General features: G+C 43.5%; 1 protein-coding gene across 10 annotated transcripts in view; it reads right to left on the reverse strand.

Annotated features, from left to right (window-relative positions):
- cep170aa (centrosomal protein 170Aa) overlaps positions 1–15,772 on the reverse strand; it is a 74,800-nt gene extending 59,028 nt beyond the window's left edge. For 5 of the 10 annotated variants that reach the window (XM_052477993.1, XM_052477985.1, XM_052477988.1 and 2 more), the window contains exons 1-2: positions 15,612–15,772; positions 4,847–5,006 (exon numbers count right to left, since the gene is read on the reverse strand). In XM_052477993.1, the coding sequence (XP_052333953.1) occupies positions 4,847–4,951 (105 nt within the window). In that variant the 5' untranslated portion in view covers positions 4,952–5,006; positions 15,612–15,772. Of the gene's footprint in view, positions 1–4,846; positions 5,007–5,120; positions 5,230–15,611 lie in introns of those variants that run through there. The other 5 variants (XM_052477992.1, XM_052477991.1, XM_052477990.1 and 2 more) reach the window with 2 other exon arrangements.
- Positions 15,773–15,936: the final 164 nt, after the last annotated feature.

Raw genomic sequence — 15,936 nt, forward strand, 5'->3', positions numbered from 1 at the left:
CTCGTTGTACAGAGTCCTGGCTGACAAAGAGACAGGCACTAAGTAAACTTAGCCATTGAGTAATAAACTACTTAAGTTGATGTGGAATGTCTAATTTAGTTAGATTCACAGAGTTTTTTTAGTTTTTTATTTCACCTTTATTTAACCAGGTAAGCTAGTTGAGAACAAGTTCTCATTTGCAACGGTGACCTGGCCAAGATAAAGCATAGCAGTTCGACACATACAACAACACAGAGTTACACATGGAATGAACCAAACATACAGTCAATTATACAGTAGGAAAAAAATAAAACAAAGTCTATATACAGTGAGTGCAAATAAGGTCAAATAAGGGAGTTAAGGCAATAAATAGGCCATGGTAGCAAAGTAATTACAATATGGCAATTAAACACTGGAATGGTAGATGTGCAAAAGATGGATGTGCAAGTAGAGATACTTTGGTGCAAAAGGAGCAAAATAAATAAATACAGTATGGGAATGAGGTAGATAGATGGGCTGTATACAGATGGGCTATGAACAGGTGCAGTGATCTGTGAGCTGCTCTGACAGATGGTTCTTAATAAAGCTAGTGAGGGAGATGGGAATCTCCGGCTTCAGTGATTTTTGCAGTTCGTTCCAGTCAGTGGCAGCAGAGAACTGGAAGGAAAGGCGACCAAAGGATTAATTGGCTTTGGGGGTGACCAGTGAGATATACCTGCTGGAGCATGTGCTACGAGTGGGTGCTGCTATGGTGACCAGCGAGCTGAGATAGGGCGGGGCTTTACCTAGCAGAGACTTGTAGATAACCGAGAGCCGTCCAGAGTAGTGATGCTGGATGGGCGGGCAGGTGCGGGCAATGATCGGTTGAATAGCATGCATTTAGTTTTATTTGCGTTTAAGGCCACGGAAGGAGAGTTGTAGGCCTTGAAGCTTGTCTGGAGGTTAACACAGTGTCCAAAGAAGGGCCAGAAGTATACTGAATGGTGTTGTCTGCGTAGAGGTGGATCAGAGAATCACCAGCAGCAAGAGCGACATCATTGATGTATACAGAGAAGAGAGTCGGCCCGAGATTTGAACCCATAGAGACTGCCAGAGGTCCGGACAACAGGCCATCCGATTTGACACACTGAGCTCTATCAGAGAAGTAGTTGGTGAACCAGGCGAGGCAATCATTTGAGAAACCAAGGCTCTTGAGTCTGCCAATAAGAATGTGGTGATTGACAGAGTCGAAAGCCTTGGTCAGGTCGATGAATACAGCTGCACAGTAATGTCTCTTATCGATGGCGGTTATGATATCATTAAGGACCTTGAGTGTGGCTGAGGTACGTACACCCATGACCAGCTCGGAAACCAGATTGCATAGCGGAGAAGGTACGATGTGATTCAAAATTGTCAGTAATCTGTTTGTTAACTTGGCTTTCGAAGACCTTAGAGATGCAGGGTAGTATAGATATAGGTCTGTAGCAGTTTGGGTCTAGAGTGTCTCCCCCTTTGGGAATCTCAGACGATACAAAAGAGAGGTTGAACAAGCTAGTAATAGGGGTTGAAACAATTTCGACAGATAATTTAAGAAAGAGAGGGTCCAGATTGTCTAGCCCGGCTGATTTGTAGGGGTCCAGATTTTGCAGCTCTTTCAGAACATCAGCTATCTGGATATGGGTGAAGGAGAAATGGTGGGGGCTTGGGTGGGTTGCTGTGGAGGGTGCCGGGCAGTTGACCGGGGTAGGGGTAGCTAGGTGGAAAGCATGGCCAGCCGTAGAGAAATGCTTATTGAAATTCTCAATTCTAGTGGATTTGTCGGTTGTAACAGTGTTTCCTAGCCTCAGAGTTGACATCAAGGAGCACAGAATGGACATTTGTATCGTTGTACTGTGACACTTTTTGAAGGATTGTTCAACAACCAATAGTTGTACAACCATTGATGTTGCTTTGAAATCTATGTTGCTTTAAAATCTATGCCTAAGGCCTAGATTCAATCCGTAGCGCTGAAAATCCGCGCTGAAGCGCGATTGAAATTGAAATGTAATTGCCAATTGAGCCAACATATGCAGCGCTTACTGTGAATGCAGTCTCCGCAAACGCGGGAACATTGCTTTTACATTTAAATTGCGCTATACCGCGAATTGAATCTTCCGCGATACAGATTGAATTGAGCCGTTTTCTCATAAGTATTATATGATATACTGTTACTACGCCACACCCATTCTCTGCGCTACACTTGGCAATGCAGCAGCCACTCTACTTCCTATGGAGCCAGTTCAGTCAGGATAGATCTAACTCAGGAGGTATCTGCCCCACTTTCTATAAATATCTCTGTCTGGGACTTTCTCTCTCACACTTTCACGCACGCACGCACGCACGCGCGCGCGCACGCACGCACGCACGCACGCACGCGCGCACACACACACACACACACACACACACACACACACACACACACACACACACACACACACACACACACACACACACACACACACAGCCTAGAGTGAGGTAGACTACCATTCCCATGCAGCATGCCCTCCCTGAGTACTCCTAAACAAAGCCCATTCAGTTACTATCAGTCTTTATACTATTACTCCTGACTTCTGTGATAACAACAAATGCAGGTCTGTGTGAGGTTAGTGGCTCACAATTCTCCAATTGTCTGAATTACCTCATGAGGCAATGTAACAACACAGAACCAAAGAGGCAGAATAGAGGGAGATAAGAGGTTATATAATCAGGTTTCATGTGAATATTCACATTATGAGAGTTTTCAGGGAGGGCTTCTCCTTAGAAGACACCCCTGCAGAGTCCTGCATAGATGTCAAGCCTGGTACTCTGCTGAGTCCTGCTCAATTGTCAAGCCTGGTACTCTGCTGAGTCCTGCTCAATTGTCAAGCCTGGTACTCTGCTGAGTCCTGCGTAGATGTCAGGGCTGGTACTCTGTTGAGTCCTCCTCAGATATCAAGCCTGGTACTCTGCTGAGTCCTGCTCAATTGTCAAGCCTGGTACTCTGCTGAGTCCTGCGTAGATGTCAGGGCTGGTACTCTGTTGAGTCCTCCTCAGATATCAAGCCTGGTACTCTGCTGAGTCCTGCTCAATTGTCAAGCCTGGTACTCTGCTGAGTCCTGCGTAGATGTCAGGGCTGGTACTCTGTTGATTCCTGCTCAGATATCAAGCCTGGTACTCTGCTGAGTCCTGCTCAATTGTCAAGCCTGGTACTCTGCTGAGCCCGGCTCAGATGTCAGGCCTGGTACTCTGCTGAGTCCTGCTCAGGTGTCAAGCCTGGTACTCTGCTGAGTCCTGTTTAGATGTCAAGCCTGGTACTCTGCTGAGTCCTGCATAGATGTCAAGCCTGGTACTCTGCTGAGTCCTGCTCAGGTGTCAAGCCTGGTACTCTGCTGAGTCCTGTTTAGATGTCAAGCCTGGTACTCTGCTGAGTCCTGCATAGATGTCAAGCCTGGTACTCTGCTGAGTCCTGCGTAGATGTCAGGGCTGGTACTCTGCTGAGTCCTGCTTAGATGTCTAGCCTGGTACTCTGCTGAGTCCTGCTTAGATGTCAAGCCTGGTACTCCACTGAGTCCTGCATAGATGTCAAGCCTGGTACTCTGCTGAGTCCTGCTTAGATGTCAAGCCTGGTACTCTGCTGAGTCCTGCTTAGATGTCAGGCCTGGTACTCTGCTGAGTGCTGCTCAGGTGTCAAGCCTGGTACTCTGCTGAGTCCTGTTTAGATGTCAAGCCTGGTACTCTGCTGAGTCCTGCTTAGATGTCAAGCCTGGTACTCTGCTGAGTCCTGCTTAGATGTCAAGCCTGGTACTCCACTGAGTCCTGCATAGATGTCAAGCCTGGTACTCTGCTGAGTGCTGCTCAGGTGTCAAGCCTGGTACTCTGCTGAGTCCTGCTCAGGTGTCAAGCCTGGTACTCTGCTGAGCCCTGCTCAGATGTCAGGCCTGGTACTCTGCTGAGCCCTGCTCAGATGTCAGGCCTGGTACTCTGCTGAGCCCTGCTCAGATGTCAAGCCTGGTACTCTGCTGAGTCCTGCGTAGATGTCAGGGCTGGTACTCTGCTGAGCCCTGCTCAGATGTCAGGCCTGGTACTCTGCTGAGCCCTGCTCAGATGTCAAGCCTGGTACTCTGCTGAGTCCTGCGTAGATGTCAGGGCTGGTACTCCATGGGGTGGTAAAACGAGACCCTAGATGAAATAGTACTAAGAATGACACAGCTATTCATGCATAAATTAAACATTTTACCCGTCTCAAAACCTGCAAAGCTCAGATACATTATCCTCAGGAGATACAAGCTTTGTAAAATAGCATTATAAAAATGCACATATCACATTTAAACTGAACAACAGGGTTGTCCAAAAGGTAGTGAGCTTGATGCATTCCCTTCCTCCTAAAACAAAGCAACATAGGGGTCACTAGCTGTTCACATGACCTAATCCTCAGGGGTTAGAGGTCATGCGTGTGATATAAAGAAGGTGCTCTCAGCCATATCACTTTCACAGCGGCAGCAGCCTGCTCAGCTGCGCCAGGCGTAGCCTGTGGAAACACCAACAGCTCCACTAAAAACAAAGGAAGTTGTCTATTTAAACCAGGCTGCCTGTGGATATATCATATTGCCATTGTCTGATTATGTTGCATGGTGTTTCCTTGGATACAGCCCCCGCCCAACATATCAACGTTTATCAAAATGGTCAGATCACTCCTGGGAGCTAGCATATAACGGAGAAAAATAATAAAAGACTATGATACTTTCGGCAAACAGTCTGTGAATCCCAAGTAGTCATTAATTCAGGTATGCTCTATGTCTAACAGTGTGAGTACAGTGACTGGGCTTGTGTTGAATCACGTTTATGTTCTAGCAGTTGGAGCTGTGCTCACCTGCAGCATGAGCTCGCAGTCGTCTCGGCCGACAAAGATCATCTCCCGGGGCAGACGGTGGCGAGTGCCCCCGCTGCTCACCAGGAACCATGATGTGAGACTCATCTCTGCTCTGCTACGGCTCGATGCTACTCACTCCCACCTCCAACCCTACGTCATCCTGAGAGGGAGAGAAGGAAAAGAAAAGGTGGATGAGGAAGAGAAAGGGAGACAGAGGGGTGGAAAAAGAGTGATTGAGGAAAGAACTAAGAAAGAAGAAGTTAAATGTATTTACAAAACAGCTATTCTTGAAAATGTTCTTGCATCTGGAGTAGTTGTCTGGTTTGGAGGAGCTGTGTGTTAACGCGCGCTTGCACAGTCTGGGAAAGCTACATCCTTCCTAGCTGGCCCTGATCATTGCCAGATGCTACAGGAAGTGATGTAAGAATCTTGGCTGAGCATGAGCAACCCACCCTAAAATATATATTTTTCTTTTTTTCTTCTGTTGGGCTAAAAAGGAGGTCAAACAGAGCAGTTTCAAGTTCCAACTGCTCAGAGCTGGAGAAAATAATCAAGCTGCATAACTGCCTGACGTACAGACCTGCTCCTCCATAACCTCTTGAAAGTGTCACAAAAGTCACAACACTGTGAATCACATTCAATTTACCATGGCTATGGAAAAAGTATCCTACATACCGCTGTTAGTTCCGTACTCCAATACGCTGCATTTAACTGCTTGTTTAAATAGAAATGTGAGGCTACAGAGTGTTGCATGCTGACACCAGAAACTGGAAGAGCTCAGTGCCATTTTGCAGCCTTTAAGTAACGTCAGAGGATAGATTAGAGGATAGATTAAACACAGATTAAGGAGCTAAACTGTTATTTCTCTGATCTCTTAAGTAAGTATACTTAATAAATGCCTATTCAACAATCCTCAAGTCAAACTTTAAGATTTGACTTGCACACACATTTCTTATGGTAGGCAATGAGGCAATGCTGCACAAAGGACTAATACAATGAGCGCAGCAAGACCAAAATGATTTTTTTCATGCACGTATGCATATAAACAAAGGCATTGAAACAAGAGCCAAGTGGCTGTGACAACGTGACAGTCTCTCTTCACACTTCATGTTTTGGATACACATGGCTTGTTGCCATACACAAAAAAGGACTTGGAGAAGAGACACTGTTCTCCTGCTCTGCCAAATATTGTATTGTGTTCTTGGGTGCTAAAACTGATAGATCTTTCTCCCTCACAATCCCTCAGTCCCCTGTGCACACATTAATGGTGTATAATTATGAGAACATATTGTGCCTGAGTTATGAGTGCGTCTCCCACATCAGAGTGTCTGCAGAACATGAGAACAGATTATATTATGTCCGTGTACAGATTAGCCTGTAAACCAGGGACCATCAACTAGATTCAGCCACAGGACCATTTTTTATTGAGAGGATGTTCATAGGGCTAGAACATAATTAGAAGTCATTTGCCAATTGACCGCAAGAAGGCCAAACAAATATAATATTTTACCAAAACATAAATCATTTAAAACCTTGGCTACATTTGTATACGATCACATACACTCAGTGACCAGTTTAATAGGTACACCAGCCCGTTAACGAAAATTGCTTGCGCCTACATGCAGTGAGTCACGTAGCTTGCTATGTTAATCAGACAGACAGGCAGCAAGGCATTCAGTTACTGATCGATTGAACGCTAGAATGGGCAGAACAAGTGACCTAAGCGACTTTGAGCGTGGTATGATTGTCGGTGGCAAGCGCGCCGGTTCTGGTTTCTCAGAAACAGCCGGCCTTCGGGGCTTTCCCCCATGACAGGGCCTAGGGTTTACGAGAATGGTGCGACAATAAACAAATAACCATAAACAAAAAAACAGCTCATTGATGAGAGGTCGAAAGAGAATGGCAAGAATCGTGCAAGCTAACAGGTAGGCCACAAATAGGCAAATAATGGCGCAGTACAAAAGTGTTGTGCAGAATGGCATCTCGGAACGCACAACTCGTCAGTGCTTGTCACGGATGGGCTATTATTGAAGCAGACGACCACAGCGGGTTCCACTCCTGTCAGATAAAAACAAGAAGAAGAAGCCCTAGTGGGCAGGCAGTCACCAACACTGGACAATTGACGAGTGGAAAAATATTGCCTGGACCAACAAATCCCGGTTCCTGTTGTGCCATGCTGATGGCAGAGTCAGGATTTGGCGTAAGCAGCATGAGTCCATGGCCCCATCCGGCCTGGTGACAATGGTACAGGCTGGTGGCGGTAGTGTAATGGAGTGAGGAATGTTTTCCTGACACACGTAAGGTCCCTTGGTACCAATTGAGCAATGTTTCTATGCCCAGAATAATTCAGGCTGTTCTGGAGGCAAAGCGGGGTCCGACCCGGTACTAGATGGGCATATCTAATAAACTGTCTACTGAGTGTATATCTCTCTATTATGAGTGGTAATACTTTGGAACATATTTCCAAAATGAAAATCATTTGGAGCGTAATAGCTGGTGTCTAACAATATCATTTTTTAAAGAAAACTTGGAGGGCCAAATAAAATCTTCCACGGGTCACCAGTTGAGGACCCCTGCTGTAAACTATTCTCCCTCCCTTCTCCTGCCTCTCACAGACACTAGTGTATATGACGCCTCTCCCATGACCTCTGAAATTGTATTGTTATTTGGTGGTGTGTTCATGAAAGAGTGGCATTAATATTTGATCATGTTTCACAGACAAACCCCTGGACACACTGATTATTCCACAGAATGAAATAGTGTTCTAGGTTTTATCTGGGATGGGTTTTGAATTTCTGTACCAAAGGCATAGAGCTTATTGGGTGCACATCCTGCACAAGAAAGTGTTTTATTGTAATACTACCTGCCGTTCAACATTTTGTTCTGTATTAAGAGGCCTTCACATGGCTTTGGATCAAGAAGAACATTTGTGTGCACGCATCCGCTTGCCAGTTGTCTCCCATTTCACAACATTTGAATGAATTTCTGAAATTTCCCCCCAAATCTATTGCATAACAGCCCAAGTAAGCATGTGTATCCAGGTACATACGAAAAATAAAACACGAAACTTTAAACCATATAAAAGGTATATCCTTGTTAGAGTATGTTTCAATGTTCAAAGTTATTTGGTAAAACGACTGTAGCAGGATATCAGAGGAATCAGAGGCCTAGCCACAGTGGAGTTATTAGTCCAGGAGAAACCTCTGCAGAATCCAGGGATATGGAGAACGTAACGTGGCACAGCACAGCCAGGAGTCTCAGTACAGGCCAACCAGTGTAAAGAAAAAGCCTTCAATTAATCCCACATAAAAGAGTCTTCACAGTCTTCATATTCCCAGCTGGGGAATATACTGGGTTAGGTCTGTCTGTCTGTAACTCTCCTGCAGCACACATGTAGCTCTGACAGGACTCAATCCCTGCTAAACGACTAACCTACAACCCACAACCCACCGCATGCATGCCAATGTTCATTTGTTATTGGCTTCAAATGGTTGGATCTGAGGGGGAGAATGTTTCAAAGGTTGAGTCATGAGGCAGGCCTGCAAGCCAGGTGGATCTCTGGCAGAGTACTCCTCTACAGTGCAGAACTTATGGCACTGATACTGTACAATATGTTTGTCTTGTTTGTAATGTCCTGTGAGGACTGTGGATTGGTAAACAATTTCATGCCATTTCAAAACAGATGAGTTCTTGCAAAATCCTCATCTCTACCCCCTAACACCCTCTAACATCCTTGTTGTGGGTTAAGGGATGACATCATGGTTTTGGCTGGGCAGAGACCCTTTAACCCACCCCCACTAGGTCAAAGAGCTGGATTGTTCTTAGCTGACTGTGCATGCTTTGTGAGGAGGTGAAGGCATGCAAAGCAGGAAGTTAGCTCAATGCTTCCTGAAGATGGCCTGCACTCATCTTTGAATTCACTTGGACAGGAAGTTAGATTGTTACACTGCGTGTGTGATTTGAAAAACTGCTTCGTGTTTTAAACAGATTCTCATACATTAACAGTATGTAACGGCAGATCTCCTCTTCGTCTGAAGAGGAGTAAGGTTCGGACCAAGATGCAGCGTGGTAAGTGTTCATGATGATTACTTTAATAAATAAACTGAACACTATGAAATACAAAACAATAAATGTGAACAGGAACGAAACAGGAACGAAACAGTACTGTGTGGCGACAAACACACAAGCCTCTTTTCCACTGAGCCAGTTACTCTCATGAGATTTCACAATGTGTATGATTAGCTGTTAAAGGAGAAAAATAATAATTAGAGAGAAAGCTAAAGCGAATCTAGCATAATCAGCTCTTTGACTAATCCCTTCTAAGCTTTAGCATTACTTAGTCTAAATACAACATACCGAATAGTATGACTAATATGGTGCTCTCATTCCAGCCATTCAAAATCCTTCCCTCCTCTCTAAGCCAATCAGATCCCAGGCTCCCTCTGTAAGGAAGTGACAGAGATGAACGGGGTGTTCCCTTCCGGCTGTCTCTAATGTGTTTCCCTCCTGTGAGCATGGATCCTCCACGTAGCGCCATGACCAGATGATGCAACAGCTGTGTAAGTGCCCATCCCTCTGCCTCCTTATCCCAACATAGGCCAGAGGTACTGATTCAGCCCACCTATCACAGCAAACTGCAACCAAAACTGCAACCAAACACACAGCTGCACAAATGCACCTACACATAGGCAATCTGTGCAAGCACTCCCACATTATTTTCAAGATGTAGAGGCAAGTGTTTCAGCAAAGGGTTAGGCTGTGATGTAAAATGTGGCCTACTGTCAACTTGCACTAAATGAACTAGATTGTTTGCTGTAAAACCTCATAAAGTAAATGGCATATTACAGTACGCTGTACGTCTGATCTTCTTCTTTGCTTCAGCAGGCAATGACCCAAAGCTAATGAGAGCCCATTACTTTGATACATGGCTGCATCCAGACAGTCAGAAAGCATAGGGAGGCAAGACAACAGCCCAGGGCAATAATCAACAAAAAGGTCTGTATCACCCAGGATAAGACAGTAGTATTCTGGTCCCAGATGACTGCACTATTATTTACAGCCAGACAGATCGGACCAGGCCCAGCAGACATAGAGGTATACATCTAACCCTACACAAAAGGAGCGGTCAGACACAAGGATTCTTTCTTTAAATGACTTACAGCTTGGCTGCATAGCGCTCCCATCTAAATATCTTACATTTTTGGTATAGGAGTAGTTACTCATCACTAGGAGGGAACATTTGATATAACCACACAATCGATTGATCTTGTGTATCCATTCCTCCAGAAATAGGCTTTCGTCAGGGAAGGCTTGAAGGCGTCATGGCCTCAGACAACATCCCTTGCTAGTATTAGACCTGATTACAATTTTAACAGCTATCGCAGACACTATCTGGTCAGTTGGTGGGAAATTTGACTATGCAATAGGAAAACTTCAAACTTAAGTGCTGGGCATAAATTGAGGGTTCAATGACTTATTCCCAGGGGAGTGTTGCAGTTTCATGCTGACTGTCAAATCTGTATGAAGACAATTTACTTTGACGTTTGCACCAGAATGGCCTACTTTTCCTGTGCACATCAATGAAAAAGATACTGATGTGTCACTCATTTACCTAACCACAATGCACCACTATGCTAATTGCTCAAATAGAATAGGCTAGCATTTGTATTGACATAATTTAGTAATCTGCATATGCTTATATGATATCAGTTGGTCTATGGATCCATAATAACATTGTTATCTATATTCATCTAATTTGATAATAATTATTTGGTGACAGAATAATTTGGTGATCAAAATAATTATCTTCAAGGACTCAGCACTGAGATGGTTGTCTAGGGGAGATGGTTGTCTAGGTGAGATGGTTATCTGGGCTGACTGCAAAGTTTAACAATAGCTAACAGTCTCCCTCTGTTATTGAACCATATTGCTGGGTGCTATGGGGGACAGAAAAACATATAGGGAGAATGGCTACAGACCAACTCTGTTTGACTAAATAAACTCAACGAGCCCATAGCCCTACAAAACATTATCTTGTAAGTGGAGGTTGGAAGACCCTTTAAACTCTTGAATAGTTCGTAGTTGGGGTCTCTTGTGTCAAGCTTTGTCATAGTTTTAGTGATGAACCTTGTTTGACATGGTAAACTCCACTGAGGGATGCTTGAAACCAACAGAGCAGACAGATTATGTTGATGGAAAGCCTCTCTACATGTGTGCCTCAGTCTGGGTAGCAGTCTGGGAAACTCTCTTTCTTACTAGGCTTAAAACATACAACGTTAATCTAATCTAAAATAGTGATTTAACTACTGCTCTCTAGTTTAATCACCCACAGTGTGAATTAGGTCATGGTTATTGTAACGACTCAATAGTTAGCTCTTACTAGCAGTTCCTATTCCTAATGTGAACATTAGGCCATTCTGGGTGAAGGTTAAGTGACGAGCATTGTTCTCTGCCCTTGTCAGTCTGACAGACCAAGAACATTCAAGGGGACAAATGCATTTTGCCATTCAGACATTGTTCTATTACCTTGGCTGCACATATCCAATAATAAGTACTGATAGCAGAAACTATACAACAAAAATATCAGCATACTGTATTTTGTTGTAAATCATGAATGGCTTTCCTTAATTTGACACAACTGGGGGAAGTTATCTCTGAGGCTTGGTAAATTGGTTTGTTAAAAATGCATAGAGGGGTCTCCTGAGTGGCGCAGCGGTCTAAGGCACTACATCGCAGTGCTAGAGGTGTCACTACAGACCTGGGTTTGATCCCAGGCTGTGTCACAGCCGGCCGAGACTGGGAGACCCATTGGCCCAGCGTCATCTGAGTTAGGGGAGGGTTTGGCCGCCAGGAATGGCCTTGTCCCATCACACTCTAGCAACTCCTTGTGGCAGGTGCTGGGCACATGCACGCTGGCCAGTTGTACTGTGTTTCCTCCGACACATTGGTGCGGCTGACTTCCTGGTTAAGCGAGCAGTGTAGCTTGGCAGGATCGTGTTTTGGAGGACGCATGGCTCTCGACCTTCGCCTCTTCCGAGTCCGCACGGGAGTTGCAGCGATGGGACAAGACTGTAACTACCAATTGGGGAGAAAAAAGGGTCAAATATTTTTGGAGGTGCTACAAAAATACCATATGGTCCGGAAGTATAGTCAGCACATTTACCACACGAGCAGTTGGTTTGAAAAACAAAACCCTGCAAAAATCCCACATCAAGCCTGATTGTGATCAGTATGTAAAGCCAAAGTTAAGAAGTACTGCACATAAGGATCTATAGGACCTACATATACATTTACATTTAGCAGACACATTTATCCAGAGCAACTAGGGTTAAGTGTCTTGCTCAAAGGCACCGACAGATTTTTCACCTAGTCGGCTCAGGGATTCACACCAGCGACCTTTTGGTTACTGGCCCAACGCTCTCAACCACTAGGTTACTTGCCACCCAATGCTGGCCATATGTTTTTTACTCAGATGGGCTTCACTGTATAGACTGTAGCTGATGCCAGTAGTACTACTGATACTAAAATATCTTACAGTACATGTTTTAGGTACAGCATGGCTTAATTGTTTACATTACAAATAGCCATGAAAACATATATTCAAGTGAATCCCGTTTGGGAAACCATTTGCATTCATTCAACATCAAACAATAGATGCTCATTGTCCTTTTACAATGTCATTTATAGATTTTCATAGAAATCCCTAATTCAACTGTTTAACATAACATACGGCCTCAAGCTATATATTTAAGCAATAAGGCACAAGGGGGTGTGGTATATGGCCAATATACCACAGCTAAGGGCTGTTCTTAGGATACAGCCCTTAGCCTGGATACAGCCCTTAGCCGTGGTATATTGGCCATATACAACAAACCCCCGAGGTGCCTTATTGACTTATAAACTGCTTACCAACGGAATTAGAGAAGTAAAAATAAATGTTTTGTCATACCCGTGGTATGATATACCACGGCTGTCGTCCAATCAGCATTCAGGGCTCGAACCATCCAGTTTATAATAAGCTATATATTATATTAGAATTTTTATTATTACAATTATTATTTTAAGATATATTGATATAGGTCATAGGTGATGTAGCACACATGCAACATTGTCATGCTGGATTTAACCATAACATTCTCTATGGATATGGGGACCCTGCACTAATGGTGACCCTACTGGCTTGTGCCAGGCAAGGATAAATTTGGACATCAAGAATTTATTTGATCAATATGTAGATGAGACGGGACACTGAACGCATTGGTTACAGTCATGCACCAGTTAGGATTTGTTCCATTCAGGGCAGTAGCAGGGAAAGGAGGCAAAATGTATCCAGACACATAAATAAATGTATGTTTTATTTTAGAAAAGCAGATTATAGAAAACATACAGATTATAGAGCAAGTAAAGCAAATGTCTGGTTTAGTAAATACACTGACCATAGCCTGTGAGGCTGAAACATTGGCTCTACCTCTGGCCTTAATAGTGACATTAGCACTAGCTATGCCATGTTGACTATGACACCACCTCTAATATTATCCAGAGATAACCTTCCTATTTTCACATCACGATAAAAATAGCCATGTCTCTCTCACACAGAAACAGAGACTGGCCCTTGGAAAAATATCATCCATACTGGAAAAGATAATAGGAGTCAATTGAACAAATATAAACTACTGGTCACACCCCAAAACAGATGTGAAGAAGATTAAATGTTGTTTGAGACACACCAATGTTCTTTTATAACATGGGACTGGCTGATGAAATAGATGAAAAGTTGTCTACCTATGGTATGCCAAAAATGATCACTCTCCTTGAAAGCAAAACAGGCCATTATTCTTTCAGGCCATTAAACAATAAACCTCTAGTAAAACAGGGCTGGTAGAAGCTTCAGTTCTATATGTGTGTATAATAACAGTATTATAACAACACTGAAAAGGGAACTGGCCTCATGGCAGTCTCTGTATTAGAGTGAAGGAGGCAGGGTCTCATGATGAACAATATACAAAATGCCATTGTAAAGTGAACATATTTCCCAAGCTTCCCAGTGGTTGTTGGGATACAATGGCAGGGCAGGACAACAAAGTCCTCAAACAAACAAAAAAGTTATTATTCAAAGGAAACACCCTGCCTCCATAAACCTTGTTGGTACCAGGAGGTCATTGAGACTAGACAAAAAAAGAAGCTTAATGAGTGACATTATGACCTTGATAATAAGGTACAGTATACTGTATAATTGATGCAGAACTATATTTGAAGTATTCTAACTACAGCATCATAAAATGTGTCAGTACTTAGGCGTAGGCTAGTTCTGTGTGCTGCCTGTCCAGTCATACAATGACTGTGACATACTTCCCAATAAGCAGCTGCCTACAGCCAGCGGTTACAGTTGGAGGAGTGCTGGCTATCATTATCAGTGGCACAGGTCCAAAACTTGAATTCCTGCAGGAGGAGGAGACAACTATCCAAAAGAAAACGGTCAATGTAGTACACTGGCCCGCTCTCAAAGAATACCAGTCTGTTTTCACACAGACAAAAGGCTGTTTAATGTACATACATAGGTTTAATGTTCTAGCTATTATAAGCAAAATTGCCTGACTATAAATATTTAATAAAGACTTATGATTGCACTGACCACCGCATGCCTGATTCACATTCGTTTATAACTTTTAATGAGCATAAGGAAAAAGCAGAATATCGAGCTTTTCTGATTAAAAAAAGAGAGCTCTAAGCAAAACACCGCTCTAATTAATTAATGGGAGTTTGACATTAGGTGACATCTTGAGAGATTCGAGCATTAATTACCTCCCTACTGAGAGGCCTCTGCATTCCCAATTAAACCAAACATATCAAATTATTCAGATGTACTGGCAGCACTTTTTAAAATTAAAGTCTTGTGTTGTGTGAAAAAATCTGCACATTACACAAAGAGAGCGGATGCAAACCAGGCCAGCTGTCTGGCGTCACAACAAAGCCCCCCATCTTCGGGTAGGGGGTACATCTTCGGGAAAGAAAAAACAGCTAAACCAAAACGAAAGGCATAGCTTTTCGCATAAAAAACCCTCCAAACATTACAAATAGAGGAACTAATCGGATGAAAGCCCGTAGCCTCCACTGATTAACGGGGAACAACTGGACATCCTGACCGGTCCAGCGCTGCCTAGCCTGAGCATAGCCTGGTTGGCTAAAGCTAAAGGCGAGCATTAGACTATCAAAATTGTATCAACTAAAGAAAATTTAGCAAATAATCAAACACTACTGTAGCTACAGTACAGCGTTATCTTTATTGCTTCTCGGATACACAGTAGCCGATTACATGGCAAGGAATATTTGCAACAATGTAGCAAGCCCACAAAGGCTGGAGAAGTAGTCATGCATGCAGCATTACAATACACTGCCACTAGCCAAGCCAGTCTCACTACTCTTTCTCTCACTCTATATATCGTTAACCAATAAGCCATCAGACTTTATGGGCAACGGTAATCATTCTGCATTGGCCCATTGTGAATTATGACATTTATAATTTAGGCCTTACGTTCATCTATTATTTCATAATTTACCAATATGCCCTGGAATTAAAACGTTGTAACCTATTTTATCATGGTTCCAAATCTTCTAGTTACATTGACAGAAAGTAAAAACATAAACTGCATTTATGTATTCATTTGTACAGTTGGTTTACTTGGAAGATTTGGTTGCAATAAAAACATTCTCCCCAAGACAATCACACAGCCGTGGAAAACGTTTTATTATCATGCATTTCTCTTACCCTTTCTTTGCTGCTCTTTTCGGCTGGCTGTTGTGGAGGCTTGCTATTATCCAATGGAACTGTACGCTGATGTCGGTGCCCAGCCCTGTCCTTATGCGCTTTGGTCTTCCCTCAGTTGCGCTGCAATAACGCTATTCCACTACAAATAGCGGAGAGTAGCTTACATCCTCCACGCCAGCGTCTGCAGTTCCAGCTCGACCCAGTGGGCGTGTTCTTCCAGATTGATTGGCAAATGTGCGGTCGAATGGGGATGGGATAAAATACATGCAACGATTAAAACCAAATATGTACTACAATTTTGTGAAATTCTGCAAATAAATTCGCT

The sequence above is a fragment of the Oncorhynchus keta genome, chromosome 24 (genome assembly GCF_023373465.1).
Source record: "Oncorhynchus keta strain PuntledgeMale-10-30-2019 chromosome 24, Oket_V2, whole genome shotgun sequence".
NCBI lineage: Eukaryota > Metazoa > Chordata > Actinopteri > Salmoniformes > Salmonidae > Oncorhynchus > Oncorhynchus keta.